Raw genomic sequence first — 26,719 nt, forward strand, 5'->3', positions numbered from 1 at the left:
AATTCCAAATCTGCTTGGGCAGATTCTTAACCACTGAGTCTTAGTCTCTCACCATCAAGTGGGGATAATCATACTTATGCCCCAGGGGTTGAGCATTTGACTAGAAAATGTGTTTATAAAGGGATGATTCCAATGTCTGACAAAGAGTGACACTCAGTAAATGGAAACTCTTCCTTATATTACAGGGCCCGTCGTGGACACTCCTGCCTTCCCCTTTTTCTTGCTCTTCCATCACCAGTGCTCCCTATTCTCCTATCCTTGTCCCATGGCATTGGTCTATTTCTCATCTGGCTACCACAACATTTTATATGTAAGTGATGCGATAGTAGTGTGCCAAGATGTTAACCATCTTTTTTTCCCTCTGGGATCTCCTGGTCCTCTATTCAAACCATCAGTGACAGCAGAAAACAAATCACAAGACTGTCCCAGATTTTTGATTTCAAAAATACAGCCTCTTAGGGAATTGGAAAGAAGGCATGAATTTGACCTGGGGTGCAGGTGTAATGCAGGATGGATTCCAAGTGATTATGGTAGCTGTGCTGTAATGGCCAACACACCAGTCAGTGTCAGCCAACTATCACCAAGGAGGACTTTGGGACTACTACTACCAGGCTCCTGCTTTTCAAAAGAAACTTTAAAACTCAGGACAAAAAAAACAAAACAACAATAACAACAACAAAAAAAACACACAAAAAAACCAAAAAACATCAAATTTGTTATCACCCACTGAAATTTTTTTCTTTCAAATAATTTATTCAACACAAATTTATTCAGGAACGAACAACAGGGTAGAACCTAGGAATATAAAGAAAAGTAGGTTCTGTTCTGGAGCTCTCTGGAGAACCAGACACATAAACAGAGGATTATGGTATTGAGTGAGAGCAGCAGCAACATGCTACCAATCAGAAAGCTGAGTTTGTCTTAACAAGCTTTCCAGGCGATTCTGATACTACCCAAGTTGGAAACCCACGTTGATGGTGGAAAGTGAAAAGGGCTTTAGAGCAGGAAGCCAACACAATAGAGGGTCCTGAGATCCTATCATCTACGAATCACTTTCATAGTCCCTTCCCCACTAGACTCTAAATGAGGTGCTTTCTGGTCATTCACAAGACCATATTCAAATTGATCTCGTTTCTAAGAAAATTGAAGAACCTCAAGGACAGGGGCTGATTCTTCACTGATTTTTCTTCACCTATTTTCAGATGTCCATCAACACAGTACTTAAGAGCACTGAAATTTAAGTAGTTAATTCAGAAACTAGACTAACTTGGTGCAAGGCTTATATATTTACAAATTTTATAACATTGCAGTCAAATTCATAAGACTTCCTATTTTGATCATTAAAAATGGCATATAGTTCAGCAGCATTAAGCACATTGTATAACCATCAACACCACTTTTACATCTTACCAGATACAATTATCCATTAAGCAATTATTGGTATCTTTTGCTTTTTTTCCAATGGGATTTTCCCCTATATTAATTTATTTTAAATTAGGGAGACCAACCTGTGTTTTTTTTAAACAATATTTTGGAAATTTAAAATTTTTTCATGGAATCATAAAATCATGTTTTAGAATTATTTTTATCAAATCCTGTATGCTTTCTGTGTTGCCATCCTTGAAGTTCTTTGCCAACTCAATGTTAGGAATATTCACTTACATTTTCTTCTAAACTTTTTTTTTAAACACTGAAAATTTAATTCATATAGGACATATTAAAAGTATGCTCAGATATATTTTTCTCCCAAATGGCTCCGCTGTTCCAATGTCATTTAGTGGACTCCCGCAATTGATTTGTCAATTTAGTTTTTATACTAATTTCTCCATGTGCTCAGATTACAGGTCTAGTGCCTTGGGAATTTACCACTTGTCTGTTATGCCTGTCTCTCTAGTATTAATGCCTCCCCACATTATGATCATTCTGATACACCATTTCGTCACCCACGGGCACCGTCGCTATTTTCTTATTTGTTTTTGTGGTGCTGGGGATTGAACCCAGGGCCTTAGTGAGCTATAGCCGCAGCCTCACCATCATCACCATTTAACCAACCCTATTACTAGGCCTTTGGGAAGTTTCTCATCCTTTCAAAAATGCAATTTGGATTGAGTGAAGTAAATTCTCTGCCTCGGTGGTTCTGGTTGCGCAATACTGGTTCACATTTTTGTTGGTCTACATTATTGGAGAATTGGCCATACACTTGTCGCCCGGAGTCCAGGATTACCAGGGTAAGACTTCCGACCTTCACGAGGGGGCGCAGTTTCCAGGCTCGGTCTCGGCCACTTCCGGTTTCCTCCGCAGGTTCAGTCGACAACAGGCGGAACCTTTCTGACGCGTCTCAGATTAACATGCGTGGCGGGGACGGTTTAGGCCACCGAGCACCGCTCTTCAGGCGTGCTGCAGCTTGCTGGGGCAGTCAAGGCGTGCGTGAGGGTTCTGTCTGCTTCTTCCTTTGTCGTGAACGGCATGGACGTGCTAGCGGAGGAGTTTGGAAACCTAACCCCGGAGCAGCTGGCAGCGCCGATCCCGACTGTAGAGGTAAGTGACGGGAGTGAGGAGAACTGCAGGCGCAGGGAGGCATGTCAGGAGGCGTTTCCCGGAGAGCCTTGGTAGCGGAGGGGGGCGGGCCGCCGACTTCTGCGCATGCTCAGAGCTCCGCGCGTGCAAGTCCTTTCCGGATCCTGCGTCCGCGTGCTGGTGAAAAAGTCGGATCACCAGCTGTCCGCGGTTTCGGGGCCGGAGAAGCACTGCGTTTGGTGCTCGGAATGGAGCGCTTACAGTATACGTTGTGCATGGGCATGGATTTGTCCTCGCACTCACCCTGGAGGACCGGTTACATCTTCACGGGTTTTCAGAGAAGTGCACTGAGGTCCAGGGGAGCTTAGGCCACTTTCATGAATCCCTTCAGCTGGCTGAGGTGGTCAAACCAAGTCGTCTGAATCCCAGGGTAGCAGGGTAGTCGTCATTACTTGTAACTCAAGAGTTCACGTTTGGGCTGCAAAGGCATTTCTCAAACGCCCTGAATATTTACCCCAAATGTCTGTTTTCTGGGGGAAAAGCCCTATAGCTTTCATCAGATTCTCAGAAGTTAAGGGTAACTTACCTACGGTAAGCTGCCAAAAGAGGTGCACCTGTTGACATTTTTATTTTCTGGAATGGCTCTTATATCCTTAAAAAAAAATTTTTTTTTGTAGTTGTAGCTGGAGAGAGTGGCTTTATTTATTTTTATGTGGTGCCTAGGATCAAACCCAGTGCCTCACTCGTGCTAGTGTTGTGGGGTCCGGTTATCGACGCCTAGTGAGACTCCCAGAAACTAAAGTAGGAAAAAAGTTTATTTCGGGAAAAGAGAAAAAAAAAAGAAAAAGAAAATGGACTGACATGTCAGGACCACTACTCCAAATGGGGCAGTAGTAGTAGGGAGTGACTTCAGCAAGCTCGTTTTTAAAGTGAAAACCATAAGAAAAATCCTGGCAGGCTTACAATAGAGGCCTTTTCCCTTTTTTTCCCCAAGGAGTGCAAGCAGCCAGCTCCAGCGTTATCTACTTCAGGCTGCACCTGTCGGGTTAGTAGGGCAAACTAGGTGGGGGAGCCAGACTACCCATGTCCAAAACCGGTAGCTTCTGTGGCTTCTGAAGGGGATGGGTTGCTTCACAGAAATGTTTACAGTGCCCTTAACTCATGACCACATTATTTTATCTCAGGTACTGTCCTTGTATTTACCACAGTCAGTACAACTCAGTGATTTTATTTGCACCCATTTTGGTTTGGTCAGTCTTAACTAGATATATTTGTTTTATATCAGAGGGTCTCTACCTTTTTCTTTTTATAAGGGGGTCTCTACTCTTTCACACTAGGCAAGCACTCTGCCAGTGAGCCCCAGCCCCAGCCTTCTTATATACTATTCAAACTTGGAAATCTTCATTGGCTTGGAATGGGGAAGTGGATTTCTGGTAGAGGGAACAGGATACTTGAAACCCCACAGCAAGACCATCAGATTTTTCTGAGGAACTGAAATAAATCAAGTAGTTCTAGAGTGAATAAAAAGAGGAGAATAAGAAATGAAGGATATGTAAGGGTTCTAATTATGAAATGTTTTGTAAGACATCTGAAGGACCTTGGACTTTCTCCCTGGGAGCTATGGGAACATTTGAAGGGTTTAAATGGGAGAGGGACATGATCAGTGATTCTACTGGGCTACAAGAACATCTTTATAATTATTTGAAGCTTAATGAAGTTGATTAATGATCATTCCATCAGACTGAACGTATGAGCTCCTGCAGCACACTGTTATCTATCAGGCAATACTGGATTTTAACTGAGCCCCTACTATGTGTCAGTCTCTGTTTAGCCATAATATGTAGTATGTTATTTAGTCCTTTTAAATACCATTTTCGTTTTATTTTACTAGTGTTCCAGAGTGGTCAGATAAATAGTCCAGTGTTAAAAGGCTGGTAAGTGACTGATCTGGAATTTGTACTCGTTCAGCCTGACTCCAGAGTCTTAATACTTAACTGCTAACTAGACTGTTTTTCTGTAAACACCTGAAGAAAGTAGCCTAGTAAATTTGTATTTCTTGTCTGAACTTGCAAACTATGAAGAGACCAGTACCACAATTCGAGTTTTCTGATTCAGGAATAACAATACTGTTTCCTGCATCCAATCCCTATCTTAAGGGTTCTGCCTTCTAAATTATACACAAATCAGAAATCCCATTCCTGTGATTCTCCCAGAAGGCATTAGATTTCCTAGCTATCTGCTGCCACGGGTATCCAGTCTGTCTGTCCTTTCCTTCCTTCCTTTTTCTCAAGCGTAACAAATGAATTTATTGAAGGGATAAGAAAGGGGAAAAAGGACACTGTCAAGGGAGAGAATGGGTCCTCTCAGAGAGAAGCACCTCCTACTGTTTCTTAACTCGGTGGTTTATTGTTTTTCTTCCTACCAAACTTTTTACTACTGTCTTAGCCTCTGCTGTGTCCTTAGTTCATAATGTTCTCATTGAGTGAATGAATACAATAAATAACTTTTTATTGCCTTTGCCCATTAGAGGTATTTGGCTAAAACGGCATTTTAAGGAACCCAGTGACATTTTACTTATTTTATACTGCTGAGTAGCATCTTTGCGTTTAATTTAATTTGGGGCATAGTGAGTGGCCTCTGGATCTGTAAGGTGTTACTGTCCACTCAGTAGAGTGCACAGGTCCATCCCCACTGGCTCACCATAGCATGGATATTCACTCACCTTGTTCATTTATTCATTCAGTATTTTTTGGGGGTCTTTTCTGTGCCAGGCACCGTGTTTAATGAGTCAGTAGGTAGGCCGCTGCCCCTGGAAGAGCTTACCTTTGGAGCTGGGGATAAGAGTGTGAGGAGAGGCGGGGGAGGCTCAGCGTGTGTGTAAAGTGCTGCTCGCCCAGTCCTACTTGAGAAGGAGGAAGATTCTCCGGGGGTAGGATTTTGATGAACACTAACATGTGCAAGGTGGGCCGAGGAAAGCAGAGCTCGAGGCCCTGTCAGGAGGAAAGAGGTCGGAGAAGGAGGCGTCGCAGAAGGCGTGGTCAGCGTGGCTGATACTGGGGAGGGTCTGAGGGCAGGGGCCTTGGAGTTGGCACCTCTGTCAGCTGTGCCCCAGGCAGCTGAGTCAGCATCCACAGCCCTGGGCTGCAGCCGGAGTGGGAGGAGAGGAACAGAAGCGCAGGGTAGACTGTTCTGGAAGTTGCTGCGGGGCCAAGGGAGGTTTTGTTTTTATGTTTTTAAATGAAAAGATGTGAACAGTGCCATGGTTTTAAAGAACACATGGGTAGGTAAAAAGACTAGGCTGAGTATCCAGGGATCGGGGGATCCCTCTTCTGGAGGGAAAGGAGGTTGGAAGGCTGTGGTTGTGGCAGAGTGTCAGCCTTGACCAAGAAGTGGACCCTCCTGCTTTGGTTTGTGAGGAAGTCGGTATGGGATTGGGTACAGGGGGAACTTTGAAGAGTGGGAGTAGGAAGATGAGGGACTGTATTAATTTGTAGGATTACTGTAATGAAGTCCCACAAAAACATAACTTGACAACTGAAATTTAATTTCTCACAGTTCAGGAGACTGGAATTCATAGCAGAGTTGGTTCCTTTTGGGGTCTGGGAGGGAGACTCTGTTCCATGCCTCTCGTCTAGCTTCTGGTGATTTGCTGGCAAACTTTGGCATCCCTGTCCTGTAGAAGCTTTTCCCTGATCTCTACCTTCCTCTTCACATGATTCTGTCCCTGGGCATGTCTCTGTTCAGGTTTCCCCTTTTTGTGTGGAGATTAGCCATGTTGAATTAGGTCTCACCCTAACGACCTCATCAGAACTGTTACATTGGCAACAACCATGTTTCTAAATAAAACTCACATTCTGGCCTGGGGCTATAGCTCAGTGACAGCGCTTGCATAGCATGTGTGAGGCACTGGGTTTGATCCTTAGCACCACATAAAAATGAAACAAAGTCATGTTGTCCATGTACAACTACAAAAGAAAATTTTTAAAAAATAAATCTCACATTCTGAGGTACTGGGGCTTAGTATTCAATATAAGATTTTGGGAGGCTACAATTCAACTTTCATCAGTTGTGATTCTCCTCTTTGTTCTTTTTAAAATTCACATGTAATTTATATAAAAATGCACAGATATAAAGCATTCATTTACATTGGTTTTGATAGTTACTCAAATAACTATTGTCCAATACATGCTATAGAACATTTCCATTACCCTAGAAAGTTTTGTTATGATCCTTTTCTATCCTCCTCCCCATTAACTTTTGAGTTCTTTCATCATAGATTGGTTTGGCTGACTTTCTTTTTCCTTTTTCTTTTTCTCTTTCTAGTATCAGGGGTTGAACCCAGGGGTGCTTAACCACTGAGCCACATCCCCAAACCTTTTTTTTTATTTTTCATTTTGAGACAAGATCTTGCTAAGTTGTGTAGGGCCTTGCTAAGTTGCAGAGGCTGACTTTGAACTTGTGATCCTCCTGCCTCAGCTGGAATTACAGGCATGTACCACTGTGCCCAGCCTGGCTGACTCCTTTCTTAAAAATGTTTCTTCCATCTTCAGTTTGTCTGCCTCCCTCACTGGCCACTCCTCAGTCTCCATGGTTGGGTCTGCTCACCCTCCTCATCTTTAAATGTTGGTGTGTTCTTGTTCTCACTCTGTAGAGTTCCTCTCCATCTGCACTCCCATGCTTTTAGTTACCGCCTATTTGCTAATCTCTCCTTAACTTACACCTCCAGACTGCTCTGCTCCCGAGTCCAGACCATGTGTTGCCTATTCTACATTTCACCAGAATGTCTGATGCATATCACAAACCAAATTTTCCCCCAACCATACTCCTGGTAGTCCCTCCACAACTAAGACTGCAAGGTTCTCTGTCTCCTCATCTCCATCGCTAGCTCTAATATAGTAGCTCTGTCCCTCCATCTGCTCAGACCAGGAACCTTGGTGTTGATTTTGACTCCGTTTTCTTTCAAGCTCCATCTAATCTATTATTGGGTGCTGTTGGCTCTAACTGAAAACTTGCCTCCAAGCTAATAACTTCTCACTACCTGGGTTGTTCCAGCTTGGATTACTGCAATTAAACACCAAGTGATCCTCTTGCTTTTAACCTTGCTTATTCTCAAGGTGGTAGCAGGAGTGATCCAGTTAAGGTGAACCAGATCGTCACTCTTCTGCTCAGAGCCTTCCTGTGCGTCCCAGGTCACCAAAGTGAAAGCCAGGTTTTACAGTTGCTGTGAGGTCCTGCATGATCCTTAGACCCTTCCTCAGGAATTGTGTAGTCTGACTTTAGACCCGGCTGTAACCATTTGTCAGAGTTTTCATTAGCAAATTAGATGCCGTACGTGAAAAGAGTCTATCATGGTAGACAGTGGTTTAGTGTCCCAAAACTCAAGACACATGGCATTTAGAATCATTTAATAGAGAAGCAAATGCCATGTGTGCAGCCCCTCTGCATCCCTGAGGTGAGCTCCTAACCCGGCACTAGTGCAGAGAGAATGGGAGGGAGGAAGGAGGAGCCTGAGACCCATCCCCTCACTAGACTCAGCCTTACTATCCCATTCTCAAGTGAGCCAACCCCACTTACCAGGAAGGATCATGAGAATAAAGTGTGAAAGTACTTGGAATCTCAAGTCATCAGGAAGAGATTAAATGGTAGTATGTTTAGGAAATCTGTGATCTATATTTATGTGTATATACATGTATTTGTATGTATATATGTGTGTGTAAACATATATACATACACATGATTTTCAAAAAGGGGTTATAATTTCAAAATTGTTCTTTTTTGCTTTCTTTTGCTCACTGGTAAAGCTTTTATAACTTCACATAAAAGTATTATGGTACTGGCATAGAGTTCTTACATTCTTATTGTTTGGTTCACAGGAAAAATGGAGGCTGCTTCCAGCATTTTTAAAGGTAATTGTTTAACATTAAATAACTGATTATTTTTCACGTGATAAAAGTTTAAAAAGCACCTTTTTAAGATTGAATTTTTATTGCCAAATAACATGTTTTTACTTTGTATGATTGTGTACTTTGCTAGATTTTGCCAATTCAGGGAATTATAACTCTTTTTTTTTTTTTTTTCCTTTTGGTTCTGGGGATTTAATTCAGGGCACTTTACCACTGAGCTACATCCCTAATCCTTTTTATCTTTTTTTTTTTTTTTTTTTTTTTTTGGGTGCTAGGGATCGAACCCAGGGCCTTTTTATTTTTAGAGACAGGGTCTTGCTATGTTTTCCAGGCTGGACTCAAAGTTGAGATTCTCCCACTTTAGTCTCCCAAGTCTCAGATTATAGGCATGTGCTACTGCACCCATCTGGCTAATATGAGGAATTTTAAGATAAAATCACTCCCTATATGGTGCTGGTTGGGTGAGGGTGGGGAGTGGCAGTGAGGGATGGTAATCTAATTTTAGAGGGAAGAAACAGTATATTTAGGAGCATGGCATATGCATAACAAAAGAAAACAAAATGCTATTGGTATGAGGAATGTCACAGGTGTTCAGAGATGGCTACCCAGACAAGGTGACATGTAAACTAGATTTTAAGAATAGAGGGTTGAACTAAGCTAAAAGAGGTACAGAGTCTGGCTTATTCAGGGTGCTTAAGAGGAGCCTCCACAGCATCTGTGGGAAACAGACCAGTCTGTTTGGCTAGAATAAATGGGATAGTCAGAGGAACTGTTGAGCTTACTACAATATGGTGTAGGGCTTCGTTTGAGAGAGCTCATGTTTAGTAGTAGTAGGTACCTTAGTGAGAAACTGCTGTTTCCCACTAGGATGGCTGTAATCAAAAGTTAAGACAATGTGGGGAAATTAGAATCTTTATGTGCTATTGGCAAGAATGTAGTGTTGCAGCTGCAGCAGTTGGTAAACAGCCCAGCAGTTCCTTGAATGGTTAAACCAAGTTACCTTATAATTCATCATTCTGCTCCTGGGCATCTACCCAAGAGAAATGAAAACAAAAATCCACCCAAAAACTTTTACACAAATGTTTACCCAGCATTATTTATAAAAGCCAAGAGGTAGAAAAACTGCAGAGGAATGTCAGCTGGATAGATAAGATTTTTTAAATGTGCTGTAGTTATACAATGGGATATTACATAGCTATTTTTAAAAAATCAAGTACTGATACATACTGTATCCTGGAGGAATCTTGAAAGCATGATGCTAAGTGAAAGAATGGAAACTTAAGAATGAGCAGTGTTTATTCAGTTAAGTTAGTATCACAGGCCAAAGGGAGAGGCTGGGGAAGCTGTCAGGGCCTGGTCTGATCAGATTTGAAAGCCATGTTAAGGATTTGGCTTTTAACAGTCATAAAAAGCTAATGAGGAGTTTTTAAGTAGAGGAGTGACCAGGCATGAAATAAAATGGTATTGAAGTCAGGGAAGGTCGTTTTTTGTTTTGGTTTGTTTTTAAGGAACTGAACCTAAGCAAAGAAGAGGGATGGTATTTGTGATTCAAAAGAAGAAGAGAATTGATGGCTTACAGTCCCAGAAAAGGTGGAGAACTCACTAGAGATGTAAGGCTGTGGTTGTTGTGTTTCTTCATTTAAGTTGGGGTTCTCCAGTAAGGAGGCTCCTCGTAAAAATCAAAACAGATCTACCATATGATCCAGTAATTCCACTGTGGGTGTCTATCCAAAGGAAATGAAATTAACATATCAGATGTGGAGAAAAAGTATACTCATACATTGCCGGTGGGGCTGCAAATTAGTGTAGCCACTCTGGAAAGCAGTGTGGAGATTCCTTAGAAAACTTGGAATGGAACCACCCTTTGGCCCAGCTATCCCACTCCTCGGCCTATACCCAAAGGACTTAAAATCAGCATACCACAGAGATACAGCCACAACAATGTTCGTAGCTGCTCAATTCACAGTAGCCAAATTGTGGAACCAACCTAGATGCCCTTCAATTGATGAATGGCTAAAGAAACTTTGGTGTATATACATATATATATATTCACCATGGAATATTACTTAGCCATAAAGAATAGTAAAATTATGGCATTTGTAAGCAAATGGATGCAGTTGGAGAATATCATGCTAAGTGAGATAAGCCAATCTCAAAAAACCAAAGGACGAATGATCTCACTGATAAGCGGATGATGACACATATAGGGGGTGGGAAGGGGGCAAGAATGGAGGAAGGAGGGACTCTATAAAGGGATAAGGGGGGTAGGGGAGAGAAAAAAAATAACAGAATGAATCAAAAACTATTACCCTAGGTAAATGTATGATTACACAAATGGTTTGCCTGTGCTTCATGTACAGAGAAACAAGATGTATCCCATTTGTTTATAATAAAAATGAATTAAAAAAAAGAAATTAACATATCAGAGAGATACCTGCCTGTGTTTATTGCAGCAGTATTTACAGTAGCCAAGATGTGGATCATCCTAGGTGTCCATCATTGGATGGATGGATAAGGAAAATTTGGTGTATATACACAGTGGAACATTATTCAGCTGTAAAAAAGAATGAAATTCTGTTGTTTACGGCAAAATGTGTGGAACTCAAGGACATTATTTTAAGTGAAATAAGGCAGACACAGAAAAACAAACGCTATATGTTCTCTGAAATACCGTATGTTCTCTCTTATAAACTAAAAGAGTTACCTCAAAGTAGAAAAGAGTTGATAGTAATTTTAACAGCTCAGAAGAGTGGTGGGTAAGGGAGAATGAGGTTGGATAATGGGTACCAAAACACAGAGTGGAGGAATCAGTTCTAGTGTTCCACAGCCTAGTTCATTGACTGTAGTGCACAAGTCTATATTTTAAGAACTAGAAGAGGAAAGCCCAAAGGCCCCCAACACAAGGCAATAAGGAGAGGGAGAGCTAACCCTTCAATTCATCAGTCCATAGGTGTGCATGTGTTGAGATATCACTGTAACCCATAAGCATGCACAATTATTGTGTTAATTTAAAATAAATGAGAAAACAGAAAAAGTAAACTGGATTTCTGTACTCAGACCACCTTGGAATATATTTGTTCATAGACAGAAATTTAAAGATTTTAATGTGTGTAACTAAAGGCAAGAATACAAAGACTTCCAGTGCTGTTGGCTGACAGAATCAGCACTCAGAAGTCTTGTTCGGTTGGGGTGACAGTGGTAAAGAGGGCAACTGTAAATTCCTGAACTTAGTTTTACACAAGTACCAAATGGAGTGTGTGCTTGACTTGAGAGCATTTTTTTTTTTTTTTGGTGAGGACACGATCACCTTTTGGGTTTAGTTGACTTTCAGCTCAGCATGAGCCAATAATTTGAACTGGCTTCTATAATAAAACCGCGATATCCAGCATGAGGGAGTGTGCCAGTTGGATTGTTGAGAATGTTGCCAAGAGCTCGGGTGCCCGCGCTGGGAGGAGTGTGGGCCGGAGCAGGCCACCCCAGCTGGAGACTGAAAGGCATGCCTGTGAGAAGTAGTTGAGGGACCTGGTCTGCCTAGAATGAGACCCTCAGAGAGAGGGGATGAAGAAACAGACTGTCCTAGAGAGGACATGGAAATTAAGGGGCATAATCGTTCTTTTAACAGACAGGTAAGTCCACGGGGTGGAAACAAGGAAGACAACCTCCGATCTCTATAAGGTTAAATTTTTTCCCCTGAAATCAGGACTGTTTCAAAATGGAATGGTTGCTTTGTAAACTAATGAGATTCCTAATAAGGAATTATAATTAAAACAGATTTTATTGTTATGTCTGTAAGAATGATCTAGAGTTGTTGAATGATATATTTGAAGAGTAATATAAAAAATGATCATGCCTAGCCTTTTAAATCCTAAGATTTGGAGTCTGTGTGGTTATTCTGTCTGTCTGCAGCAGCACAGAAGCTGCCATTATGCAGTTGATGCTGATTTACTTCTGAGACAGAATGGAAGCCACTGCTGACTTGTGTCTGATCTTAGACTCCCTGGATTTGACCCTCCTTTTGATTTCAAATGCAGTTATTTTCATCTTTCTTAATATTGAGATCCTTCCTCATTCTTCTGTAAGTGGTGAGAATGATCAGGGGTTTATGATAAAGGGGTCTATTTTTCATGATCCCTGATCAACAGTCAGAATTACAACAAATTAAAAGATCTAATTGGACTTTAATTTGAGATGCTAGAATGGGATGGCACCCCATGCTATAAAATCTGAGTGTTCCAGCTGAACTGAGCAGAGGAGGTGGGCTTTCTAGACAGAAAAAGTCTGGAGAAAGCAGAAAGAGGGAACAAAAATTGGATTGATCTTTTCAAAGTTACTTTCCTTATAGGTTTAAAACACAGGGGGCTTCCCTGTCATTCTGGCTCCGGGAAACTAAGCTCCTTCTGACTGGTTGCTGTGAATCTCCTGTTTTGGGGGAAACCTGGTCTATTTCAGAGTTTGATTACATGGCACTTTGTACAAGTGACTCCATTCTGGTTTGGTCTGGCCTACTGGGGCTTAGTGCAGGAGGCTAGTACAACAAAGAAAATAGACTTTGAGGGTTGAAGAGATGATGTTCAATTGCTGTGGCCACCACCCTTGGATTTATTAGCTTCAGGAGAGTCGGTAGGTATTTTAAAGACTCATATCTTAAATTCCAAAGGTCAGAGTTCTTTTCAAGGAGGAAAATTTGAGAGTGTACTTAGATGGTAGAGAAATGTAATGAGTAGTTTAGCTTCATGAAGAACATGGATATTTTCTTTACTTTGGTTTTGAGAAAAATTTGATTGTTACTTTTGGTTAGAGAGAATTATATAATCTGTTATTTTGTTGATGACCTACTTTGTATTTTATCTTTTTAGGTGAAAGGCCTTGTGAAACAGCATATAGACTCATTTAACTATTTTATTAATGTAGAGGTAAGCATCAGATCTTAGGCACAGACATAAGCCAAGAATTAGTTGGAAGTCAGAGTATAGTTCCTAATGTTGTGCTTTCCATCACAGATAAAGAAGATAATGAAAGCCAATGAAAAAGTTACAAGTGATGCTGACCCCATGTGGTACTTAAAGTAAGGAAATGACTATGAGTGTACTATTTTGATTGGTTGAACATTTTTTAAAGTGAACATAGTGGCTGTCAAAACTCTTAGAAAATTATTTTCAATCTGTTTAGTAAGGTAATGACAAAGTGCTCAAGTCTAATTTTTAGTTGGCAAACTAAACAAGTAGAGTTGCGATTAAGAAGTTACCGAAACTATCTAGATTTTAACTATTTTAAACAAACTTTTATTTTGAAATAATTTTATAATAGAAAACTTGCAAAATAGTACAGAGTTCCCATATATTCTTCACCCAACTTCCATTAATACATTTTACATAACCGTAGTGCAATTATTAAAACCAGAAGATTGGCATTGATTCATTGTTATTAACTAGTCTGTGTACCTTATTTGATTTTTTTCCCACCAACGTCTTATTTGCATGGCAGGAATCAATCTAGGGCCCCATGTTGTTTAGTTGTCTTGTCTTGTCTCTTCAGTTTGCAGTAGTCTTGGTGTTTCTTGACTTTTTGACTTGACACTTTTGAACGATCTGGTAAGTGTTTGCAGAAAGTCCTTTAACTTGGTTTTGTTTGGTATTTGCTCATGATTAGATCAGTTATACATTTTTGGCAATATCACAACAATGTTTGTGTCATTTTCACTGATTCATATTGAGATACAGATGTCAATATATTTTATTATTGATTTTAACTTTGTTCACTTGATTAAATGGTATTTTCCTGGTTTGTCCGCTATAAAGTTACTGTTTTTATTTTTGCAATTAATAAGTATCTTATGGGGAGATCCTTTGAAATAATGATGAGATATCTTATTTCTCATCATATTTTCACTAATTTTAGTATTCATTGATGGTTGGTGAGACTAACTGTAACAGTTATTATTGTGGTGTAATGGTGACTCTCTGTTTCCATCTTTTCATCTGTTTTCCCTTCCCTCATCGTCTTCCTGTGTATTAACTGATACCAGTTTGGACTTATGGATATTTGTTTTATTCTCCTGGTCTAATCCAGTACTCTTGTGCTGTTGCTCACCCTGTCTCTGCTTTGGCCATAGCACATCTTTCAAGGTGACTCCTTGCCCCTGTTGTTTTACATGACTGTTTACTTTCTGGCATCATGAGATACGATATTCATCTGATATTGTCCCTCTCCCAGCCTGGAAATCTATCCTTTGTTCAAGGGACCCTGGTTCCTTTTATTGGAAAATAGTATTTATTTTATGAATAGCATTTATAAAATAGTATTTATAAAATAATATATATAAATATAAGAACACTTAGGTCTCACAGGTCAGAGTTAGGAAATATACATATGTCCACAATTTACACATGCACATTTGCGTTTCTGTATCCTGTCCATTTTTGCATATCTTAAAAACCATGCAGACTGATATCTGTGATACCAATCCAACACTACAAGACTGATTGTAATCTTCTCCCCTTCCTAATTTGTAACTTCTGTCTCAGTAAGAAACCTCTCATTATCTACTTAATTTTTTTATTTTTTAAAATCACAGACTATACATAAAGTAATTTCACAATTATTAACTTATACCTTTGTAAGATAGGGCACCACATTTGCACGTCTTCTTTTTTGTCTTTAGGTTTATAGTAGCCAATCAAAATGCTGTTTTCCAAAGTTCTTTAGGTTACTGGCTCTTTCCCACCCCTTCAGTGTAGTTATGCTCTTCTTTTATGATACAGTTAGATTTCTGTTCTATTTTGGGTTCCCTTATATCCTGGTTGATTTTACTTATGCTTTTTGGGGTGAAGTTGTATGAACCATTGTTATGATGAGTTAGAACTGTACAAAAAGTATTTCAGAAAATTGGTGCTTCCCTTCTAGTTCTTTCCACCCTGGTCCCAACTGCTCCCTGTAGGTCTCCCTGCTTTATCCTTCCTGTGTTTATTTTGTATCAATGAACATATATTTTTCCCTCTTACGTTCTCTTATTTGAATCCTAGGTACTTCTTTTTGCACTTTACTTTTTTCATCGTGTATCATTTTTATGAAGCTATATTTTCAGTATTCACGTGAAGAAATTTACAGTTTTTTAAAAGATAGTTAGATAGTATTTTCCCTCATTTTAAAACTATATGTACTATCACTTCAAGAAAATGTTTAATTATAATTTTTAATTTGTTACCTTTAGCAAGGTAGGGATTTGTCAAAGCATAATCCTCATATTTGGGAGAAAAATAGCTTCTTTTTTTATTTTAATGTGTTCTTTGGAGAAGTATAATATATAATGGAATAATCTGCTTTTCAGATATCTTAATATCTATGTTGGGCTTCCTGATGTTGAAGAAAGCTTCAATGTAACTAGACCAGTGTCTCCTCATGAGGTAATTATAAAAATTACTTTAATTGAACTTGTTTGCTTTGACTCAAAGACTCTGCTATCTTAAAAGACTACTTAAAAATGATTTTTTTTTTTTTTAAACTCTTCTGACACAGAGATAACCAAAGTAAATAAGCACTTGTGTACAGGTTGAAAATTCCTAATCTGGAAACCCAGAATTCAAAACTGAGCATGCCAGTGCTCACCTGGTAGTGTGCAAATATTTCAAAATATGAAAAAAAAATCAGAAATTTCTAGTTTTTGGATTCTGTGTGATTTTGGGTAAGGGATAGTCAACCTGTACTATGCTGTGTTAGGAAATAAGCCTGTACTATTCATTTTGTCATTTAGTCCTGATAAGCATGCACTGCTGTATGATTGCCCGGTTTGTATCCTGTGTCTGAGCTCTTTGGCAGTCACCCCACCACCACCCAGCCACTGCGCCTCATGTGCTGTGCTCTTCATCACAGGGTCCCTCACCTGGCACTCCTTTGAAGGTCGACCAGGCATTGTGATAGGCAGAAGAGACCAAGAACTAGGAGCTCGTAGTCTTACAGGAGAGATCCATGAGAAGAAAGTTGAAATACAGTGACTTTAATAGGGCTGTAGACAAAGACTTATAGAAAGGCAGGCCCATTTACTGACTTTCAATATTTTCTAGATTTCTCTTCAGATTCCTCCATTTAGGATCCATTATTGGGAAATGATTTTGGAAAGAATATGAACTTTGTAGGTTCATCTGGTTTGTATTCAAGTAAAACTAAAATAGCAATTAGGAAATATAGTATAGGAATCTTTATTAAAGAACCAATAAAGTGTTCAGCATGATAGTTATTGTCTAAGCAATATTAGGTAGTATGATCAAGTAACCAGACATTCTGTATCGGCAAATTTTGGTCTTATATAGACACCATGCATTTATTGAACATTTATTCTGTGCCTAAATATTGAAAAAAGAAGTGAGATACAATATCTTTCCTCACTTCTGTGGAGAGATTAAAATAATGAAACACATGAAACCAAACTGCCATTGGTATGACCTGAAGCAGGAGGCTTGATCTAGTTACTATAACTATATAAACAATTTCAGTCAGAAATATTAATATTTAAAAGTCTCAAACACTGTTGTAAAAGCTGTAAGTTTAAATCTAACTACATTTTGTTCAATAGAAGCCAGAGAGAGGATTTAGCATCATGAATGATATGGTTGATATTCAGAGAAATTCTCTTTTTGAAACTACAACCATCAGTATAACAGAGAAGTCATCAGAAGATTTGGATGTGGTTTCCTTACGTCTGGTCATGGCTCAGACAAGACATCATGTAGCTTGTCACTGACCTGTCAAACTAAAAAGCATAGGGAAGCAGTATCTAAAATCCCACAGATCGTTCCAGAATTATTAGAATGGTTCAGTGAGTGATTTGTGCATAACATATCTCTTGGTAAGGAGTTAGTGTATTTGGAGAATATTTAAATATGGTTTAAATTTGTATGCGTGTGTTTACATATTGTTCACACTATTATACTGGTTGTGAACTGTTTCAAACAGTACGTCCAGTCACATCGATTACTTTCCATGGATTTACTTTGTAAGGAACAATCACTGCATGATGACACAGGAGCAGACTGGTGATAGCTCCAGATCAGTGAGAAGAAAATCAGTACCAGACTTACTGTTTCATCTCTGGACTGGCAGAACCAGGGATGCTGTTGCAACATCTGGATCAATGCATGATGTCAGGACAGGGACTATGGCTCAGAGCAGCAGCTCTTGAGTAGCATGTGTGAGCCTGGGTTCAGTTCCTAGCACCACAAAACAAAACAAAACATACATGATTCCATCCACCTCACAGAGAAAGTATGCTGATAACTCTGTTCTCTAAGGCAGCACGTTGAACAGCTTAGTGAAAGATCAGAGTTCACTGAGGGCCACAGTGCTACTAGGGTTAGAATTCTGAAGAGGTCAGAACCCATTCTTTTTCAGAAAGGAGGAACAGTAATTCTCTGATTCTATTTTCCAGTGCCGTTTGAGGGACATGACCTATTCTGCCCCCATTACGGTGGATATTGAGTATACCCGAGGCAGCCAAAGGATCATCCGAAATGCCTTGCCCATTGGCAGGTGAGAAATGAATCCCATATTGCAGCCACACTGCCTCAATTCCAGCCCCATGATATGACCTTGAGCAAGTTGTGAAGTGTGTGTGTGTGTGTGTGTGTGTTTTGTTTTGTTTTTTGTTTTTTTTTGTTTTTGCTTTATTTCCTCATCTGAAATATGTAGGAATTGGTACCTATTTCATGGGGTTGTTCTGTGGATCTGATGAGCCAACACTTGTAAGACATGTAGAGAAATGCCAAGCTGAGTTGTGGTTATTAATTGTGGAACTTTTTGAGTAAAGTGGAGGAAAATGCTTCCCTTTTCTCCTTTAACCCCAACTGTCAGGGAACATTAGATAAGATAGCATTTCACTGAACTCTCTTAGGCTGATCATCTTGGTGGATCCTGTGTAGATTTAAATTTAGTTTTTCTGTAAATTTAACTTTCTACCATGTAGAAGTATTTAAAGGAGAAGTCACTTATTTGCCCAGAACAAGTTTGGAAACAATAATAAGAGAAATCATCAGCTAGCATTTTGGAAATCTACTTTTTCTAATTAGAAAAATGTATTGATTCTCTTGTAGAAATGAACGAAATCCACATTGTTGTGAGTTTAATAATATTAGACTTTAAACTTAGTCCACATAATTTCTATTCAAGTGTTTTTCCCTCCTCAGAAGTGCTAAGAGTTTCATAAACATCCATTTGTTCAACAAAGAATGTACCAATTGCCTGTCACTTGTCATGCTGGGTTCTCAGGTGAAAAGAACATAAAAAAGTCAGCCCCTGTGACTACATACATTCACTTGTAGCTTCCAGGGAAGGCAGGCATCAGTAATGAGAGCACCCAGGGCGAGTCCTGTGATAGGGAAGTCCTTAACAAACCCTATAGTTGTAGTCAGTTTTTTGCTGCTATGACTGAAGGACCCAACCAGAACAGTTGTAAAGGAGCAAAGATTTATTTAGGAGCTCATGATTTTAGAAGTCTCAGTCCATGGACAGCTGGTTCCATTCCTTAGGCCCTGAGTTGAGGAAGAACTTCATGGTTCTACTCTTCTAGAGTGTGGCAGAGGGAACCAGCTCACACCATGATCTGGAAGCAGAGAGACTCCACTGACCAGATACAAATATATACCCAAAGTCACGCCCCAATTCCCACCGCCTCCAGCCATACCCTGCCACTTCACTTACCATTCAGTTAATCCCTATCGGGATTAAATCACTGATTGGGTTAAGACTTTTACAGCCCAATCATTTCTCCTCTGAACCTTCTTGCACTGTCTCACATGTGAGTTTTTGGGAGATACCTCACATGCAAACCATAACATTGTCCTCATGCTTTCTTTCAAGGTGAATGTTCTGCATCAGATGTTCTTATGTATTGTTGGATATGTTGTCAAAGTCAGTGCAATATGTCTGTATCATTTCTGACTTCATTCTTCAGTTAGGAAAATAAATATGGATATTAAAATGTTAATCTGTGTTTTAGCAGGACTGTTGATCAGTGTGAACCTGTTAAATCTTGACCTAGTCCCACTCCTAACTTAGCTTTTGCCATTATTTCTTCTGGTGGTTGCTACACCTCTAATCTATAAGTTCTTTATTTCCTACATCAACTTGAGAGAGTATTTATTGACTCCTAACATGGAAGATGTGGCACCAAGTTTCTCCATTCCTCCTCCTTTTGCTGCTGCTTTTAATTCTTTTGGTTATGTGGTAAATTTATTATTCTCATGTCTTTATTTCATATTTCATGACTTTAATCAGTGCCTTGATTTTTTTTATAGAATATTATTTTCATTTTCTTACCATTATGATTTCTTTTTAATCAGTTAGTTACTTAGAATATGTTTTAAATTTCCAAATTGGTGCTTTATGTCCAGTTTTTGGATTTTTTTTTCATTTTTTAAATTTGTTCTAATTAGTTCTACATGACAGTAGAATGTATTTTGACACATTGTACACGAATGGAGCATAACTTCTCATTCTCTTGTTGTACATGGTGCTGAGTCACACCAGTAGTGTAATCATACATGTATATAGGGTAATGATGTCTATCTCATTCTACTGTTCTTTATACCTCCACCATCTCTCCCCTCCCCTTACTCCTCTCTGTACAATCCAGAGTTCCTTCATTTTTTCCTAACCCCCCACCTGCCACTATGGATCAGCAGCCACTTGTCAGAGAACACATTTGACCTTTGGTTTTTGGGGGTTGGCTTACTTCACTTAGCATGATATTCTCTAGTTCCATCCATTTACTTGCAAATGCCATAATTTCATTCTTCTTTAAAGCTGAGTAATATTCCATTATGTATATGTACCACAATTTCTTTTTCCATTCTTCTTTTGAAGGGCATAAGTCTGTTTCCATAAATGGTTTGTGTGTTTGGAAACAGGTTATTCTCTAGTTGTTTTGTGCCATTGTCTGTATTTTTCTTTTAGATCAAGCTTGTTAATTGTGTTGTTTAGATGTTATGTATTTTTATTATTTTTGTTTATTTTATCATTATTAGGATAGAGAAGTATGTTAAAATCTCCCACCGTGATGTTGGATTTCTCCATTCCTCCCTGTGTTTTTGTGTAATTTTCTTTATGTCTTACCATATTTTTCCCTTTAATTTTATTTAATCTTATTATAGCCATATCTGCTTTTTTTGGTTATTTTCCTATTAAATTGTTTTCTAAAAATTTTGTTTTAATCTTTTATATGTTCTAAGGTTTTTGGTTTACTTGAAGTAAGATGCATATGTCTAGGTTTTTTAAAACAATTTGTCTTGAGAGTTTATATTTACTCTGTGTACATATGTATATATACACACAGGTATATAAGTACATATGTATTTGGATATATTTTTATCAACTTATTCTGCACTTTAAATCTGTTAAACTTTTCATTATGTTTCTGTTTTTTTTCCCCTTTTCTCTTTTGGATTAATAAAAGGTGTTTTACTTACTGTCCCCCAACTAATTAAAAATTTATATACAGTATTTCTTGTTGTTTTTGTTCACCTTAGAAATTTTGAAATGTGTACTTAATAAAGTTTGAAAATAATCTCCTTTATTCTCCTGGAAAGAACAAAAACCTTAGAAAATTTTTACTTGGATCAAATCAGTCTTGACTTTACATGCTTTTGATATGCCAACTTTTATTTCTATCTGGTTTTGTTTTTTTTTAAACCCCTAAATTAGAAATTATTGTTCTTACAATGTTAATATTCATTTATATCTGTATATATTATTTTCTATTTTCTTTGTTCCCGATACATTTTTTTGTCGAACTTTCTTTCAGAGTTTATTTTCCATCTTCCAAAGATGATTACTTAAAAGAATGACCAAGTTTAGATAACTTTCCCTCAGTACTTTGATTGTATTCCTTTACTGTCACTTTTTAATTATTGTTGTGAAGTCACCTGTCAGTCTAATCAGCTTTCCATTGTACTAACCTGCCTTTTCTTCTGCCTGGGTTTTAAGTCTTGTTTGATGTATTGTGAGGATTTATGGTTTCTGTGTTTTCTCTTGAATCGGACCCCCTCCAACTAGAAGCCTGACTAGATGCATGTTAGACCTTCTTTGTTCTCCCCTGACTCTAAAACTCCCCTACTTGTCTTCCATCTCTTAATCTTTCTGAAATACATTCTTGATAATTTCTCTTTCTAATTGAGTAATTTTTGTATTCATATGTGTCAAATCTATTATTAGTCATCCTATTCCTAGAGTTTTAGATGAATGATGAAACTCAGTAGTGCTAAGATGTTTTAATTTTTTTGAAAGCACCTAGTTAGTTTTGATAGTCTATTGTCCTTATATTTGATATTCTGAGTAACTACTGATAATGTTATTCTGAGTAACTACTTATAGTCACTGTTCTTGTGAGTGAGGAGTTGCTGTCATTTCTGACTTTCACTAAAACCAGTATGCACAATTTAAGCCAAGTGTTAGAGGTTTTATTTTCTGTGGTAGAAAAGTAGTGTCCTGAGAAAATCCTTCATTTCCTGTGACTCTTTCATATGATATTATTTCCTCTGCCTTCTCTAACATAGTGCACAGAAATGCAGAATGCTTAGGGACGTGTGCACATTTTGTATTTTTTGGAACTTTTGCCAGTGACAGTCTGAACATGATATTTTCTTTTCTTTTGTTTTATTTTAAATAGGATGCCCATAATGCTTCGAAGTTCAAATTGTGTTCTTACAGGGAAAACACCGGCAGAATTTGCCAAACTGAATGAATGTCCATTAGACCCAGGTATGTGTAATACCTTGAATTTACCCCCTTTCATTTTCCTTTTTCTTTGTTCTGCTGTAGCTGTTGTTTAACATTTTCCTTAAAACAAGATCAGTCTTTCTGCCTTACAGTGAACATATTGTATAAAATCGTGTTCACAAAACATCTGGAAATTTGACTCCAACTTTATTCTCTTAGTCTATATTTCTAAAAATATACTGGGGGCGATCCAAGATGGCGGCCTAGAGGGAGACTGCACCCCCGGTCGCTCCAGAACCCAGGAGTTAAGAGGGGGAGGCATTGAGAGACTCAGACTGAAATAGAGCCACGGGTGAGTCTGCCCACTGGGTAAAGCTCAGCCCGGGTGGCAGGCCCAGATAGAGGTGGCTTAGCGGAGCCGGGCAGGGCAGCTAGAGTCATCCACAGGCAGCCCTGCGCACTCCGGCGGTGGGCCCCGCCCACACAGCCAGCTTCTCCAGGTTCTCGGAACGGAACTGACCCGCTAGTGAGAGCCTTTCTGACCAGAACAAGCTCCGAGTCCCGGAGCCGTTGCAGCGCAGTGTACTCCGGCAACGAACCAGCGGAGAGCCTCGATCTGCAGGCAGCCTCTGGGATCAGGGCAGGGCCCTTCCCACACGGCCAGCTGCACGGTGCAGGCCCACAGTGAGAGCATTTCCGCACAGAGCCAGTTCCAAACCGTGGAACCAGTAGGGGGCTAGGGGCAGTTTTCTTCGGATGAGCTGCTTTATCAGATTCCTCCAAGACATCAGGCTACTGAAGGCTGGGAGGTGATACACTGGAAATCTACCGGGACATTATAAGCCAGTAGCAAAAAACTGCAATATCTCAGGGTCCCACTGACAACTGACCAATATGAGAAAACAAGGGAAGAAAATGTCCCAAACAAACCTAGATACTACATCAATAAAACCCAATGACAGCACAGCAGAAGAAATGTCAGAAAGGGAGTTCAGAATGTACGTAATTAAAACGATCAGGGAAGCTAATGAGGAGATGAAAGAGCAAATGCAGGCATTGAAGGAGGAGATGAAAGAGCAAATGCAGGCATTAAATGATCGTACCAATCAACAGTTAAAAGACCAAATACGGGAAGCAAGAGATCATTTCAATAAAGAGTTAGAGATACTGAAAAAAAACCAAACTGAAATCCTTGAAATGAAGGAAACAAATAAACCAAGTTAAAAACTCCATAGAAAGCATAACCAATAGGATAGAACACCTGGAAGACAGAACCTCAGACATTGAAGACAAATTATTTAATCTTGAAAGCAAAGTTGGCCAAACAGAAAAGATGGTAAGAAATCATGAACAGAATCTACAAGAATTATGGGATATCATGAAAAGGCCAAATTTAAGAATTATTGGGATTGAGGAAGGCTTAGAGAAACAAACCAAAGGAATGAACAATCTATTCAATGAAATAATAACAGAAAATTTCCCAAATCTGAAGAATGAAATGGAAAACCAAGTACAAGAGGCTTATAGAACTCCAAACATACAAAATTACAACAGACCCACACCAAGGCACATTATTATGAAAATACCTAACATACAAAATAAAGACAGAATTTTAAAGGCCGCGAGAGAAAAGAACCAAATTACATTCAGGGGGAAACCAATAAGAATATCAGAAGATTTTTCAATCCAGACCCTAAAGCTAGAAGGGCCTGGAACAACATATACCAAGCCCTGAAAGAAAACGGATGCCAACCAAGAATCTTATACCCAGCAAAACTTACCTTCAAATTTGACGATGAAATAAGATCCTTCCATGATAAACAAAAGCTAAAGGAATTTACAAAAAGAAAGCCAGCATTACAGAACATTCTCAGCAAAATATTCCATGAGGAAGAGATGAAAAACAACGATGCAAATCAGCAACAGGAGGCGCTAGCCTAAAGGAATAGCCAAATAAAGGAGAAACCAAATCATGTCAAAAACAAATATGAGTCAATTGACTGGGAATACAAATCATATCACAATAATAACCCTGAATGTTAATGGCCTGAATTCATCAATCAAAAGACACAGACTGGCAGATTGGATTAAAAAGAAAAATCCAACAATATGCTGCCTGCAAGAGACTCATCTCATAGAAAGAGACACCCATAGACTAAAGGTGAAAGGATGGGGAAAAACATACCATGCACGTGGACACAGCAAAAAAGCTGGAGTATCCATCCTCATCTCAGATAATGTGGACTTCAAACCAAAACTAGTCAGAAGGGATAAAGAAGGACATTACATGCTGCTTAAGGGAAGCATAAATCAGCAAGACTTAACAATCATAAATATCTATGCCCCGAACATTGGCTCATCCACGTATGTCAAACAAATCCTTCTCAATTCCAGAAATCAAATAGACCACAACACAATAATACTAGGCGATTTTAACACACCTCTCTCACCACTGGATAGATCGTCCAAACAAAAATTGAATAAAGAAACTATAGATCTCAACAACACAATCAGCAATTTAGACTTAACGGACATATATAGAATATACCATCCAACAAAGAACGAATACACTTTCTTCTCAGCAGCACATGGATCCTTCTCTAAAATAGACCATATTTTATGCCACAAAGCTACTGTTAGCAAATACAAGAAGATAGAGATACTACCTTGTACTCTATCAGATCATAATGGATTGAAATTAGAAATAAATGACAGAATAAAAAACAGAAACTTCTCCAATACCTGGAGACTAAATAATACACTATTATATGATGAATGGATAACAGAAGACATCAGGAGGGAAATAAAAAATTCTTAGAAGTAAACGAGAACAAAGACACATCATATCAAAATCTCTGGGACACTATGAAAGCAGTACTTAGAGGAAGATTTATTTCATGGGGTGCATTCAAAAAAAGAAGTAGAAATCAACAAATAAACGACTTAACACTACAGCTCAAAGCACTAGAAAAAGAAGAGCAGACCAATACCAAAAGTAGTAGAAGACAGGAAATAGTTAAAATCAGAGCCGAAATCAACGAAATCGAAACAAAAGAAACAATTGGAAAAATTAACAAAATAAATAGTTGGTTCTTTGAAAAAATAAATAAAATTGATAAACCCTTAGCCACACTAACAAAGAGAAAGAGGGAGAAAACTCAAATTACTAAAATTCGGAATCAACAAGGAAACATCACAACAGACACGAGTGAAATACAAAACATAATTAGAAGCTATTTCGAAAATCTATACTCCAACAAAACAGAAAACCTCGAAGACATCAACAGATTTCTAGAGACATATGAACTACCTAAACTGAACGAGGAGGACATACACAACTTAAATAAACCAATTTCAAGCAATGAAATAGAAGAGGTCATCAAAAGCCTACCAACAAAGAAAAGTCCAGGACCAGATGGGTTCTCAGCCGAGTTCTACAAAACCTTTAAAGAAGAGCTCATTCCAATACTCCTCAAACTATTCCATGAAATAGAAGAGGAGGGAACCCTACCAAACTCGTTCTATGAAGCCAATATCACCCTGATACCTAAACCAGACAGAGACACATCGAGGAAAGAAAATTTCAGACCAATATCCTTAATGAACATCGATGCAAAAATTCTCAACAAAATTTTAGCAAATCGCATACAAATATATATTAAAAAGATAGTGCACCACGATCAAGTGGGTTTTATCCCAGGGATGCAAGGTTGGTTCAACATTCGGAAATCAATAAATGTCATTCACCATATCAACAGACTTAAAGTTAAGAATCACATGATTATTTCAATAGATGCAGAAAAAGCATTTGATAAAATACAGCATCCCTTCATGCTCAAAACACTAGAAAAAATTGGGGTAGTGGGAACATTCCTAAACATTATAAAGGCAATCTACGCTAAGCCCATGGCTAATATCATTCTAAATGGTGAAAAACTGAAAGCGTTCCCCCTAAAAACTGGAACAAGGCAGGGATGCCCTCTTTCACCGCTTCTATTCAACATCGTCCTTGAGACTCTAGCCAGAGCAATCAGACAAACCAAAGAAATTAAAGGGATACGAATAGGAAAAGAAGAACTCAAACTATCCCTGTTTGCTGATGACATGATTATATATTTAGAGGAACCTGGAAATTCCACCAGAAAACTTTTAGAACTCATAAGTGAATTCAGTAAAGTAACAGGTTACAAGATCAATGCTCATAAATCCAATGCATTTTTATACATAAGTGATGAATCTTCAGAAAGAGAAATTAGGAAAACTACCCCATTCACAATAGCATCGAAAAAAATAAAATACTTGGGAATCAATCTCACAAAAGAGGTGAAAGACCTCTACAATGAGAACTACAGAAGACTAAAGAAAGAAATTCAAGAAAACCTTAGAAGATGGAAAGATCTCCCATGTTCCTGGATAGGCAGAATTAATATCGTCAAAATGGCTATACTACCTAAAGTGCTATACAGATTCAATGCAATTCCAATTAAAATCCCAATGATGTACCTTGCAGAAATAGAGCAAGCAATTATGAAATTCATCTGGAAGAATAAAAAACCTAGAATAGCTAAAGCAATCCTCAGTAGCAAGAGCGAAGC

The 26,719-nt window shown here is 38.7% G+C and overlaps 1 protein-coding gene across 2 annotated transcripts in view; it reads left to right on the forward strand.

Moving 5' to 3' along the window:
- Positions 1-2,314: 2,314 nt before the first annotated feature.
- Positions 2,315-26,719, forward strand: part of Polr3b (RNA polymerase III subunit B) — a 130,558-nt gene continuing 106,153 nt past the window's right edge. Inside the window, exons 1-7 of one of the 2 annotated variants that reach the window (XM_047551347.1) lie at positions 2,315-2,538; positions 8,391-8,423; positions 13,277-13,333; positions 13,421-13,485; positions 15,748-15,823; positions 17,842-17,942; positions 22,075-22,166. In XM_047551347.1, coding sequence (XP_047407303.1) covers positions 2,467-2,538; positions 8,391-8,423; positions 13,277-13,333; positions 13,421-13,485; positions 15,748-15,823; positions 17,842-17,942; positions 22,075-22,166 — 496 coding nt within the window. In that variant the 5' untranslated portion in view covers positions 2,315-2,466. Of the gene's footprint in view, positions 2,539-8,390; positions 8,424-11,912; positions 12,047-13,276; positions 13,334-13,420; positions 13,486-15,747; positions 15,824-17,841; positions 17,943-22,074; positions 22,167-26,719 lie in introns of those variants that run through there. The other variant, XM_047551348.1, reaches the window with a different exon arrangement.

Source organism: Sciurus carolinensis, chromosome 4 (assembly GCF_902686445.1).
Source record: "Sciurus carolinensis chromosome 4, mSciCar1.2, whole genome shotgun sequence".
NCBI classification, from domain to species: Eukaryota; Metazoa; Chordata; class Mammalia; order Rodentia; family Sciuridae; genus Sciurus; species Sciurus carolinensis.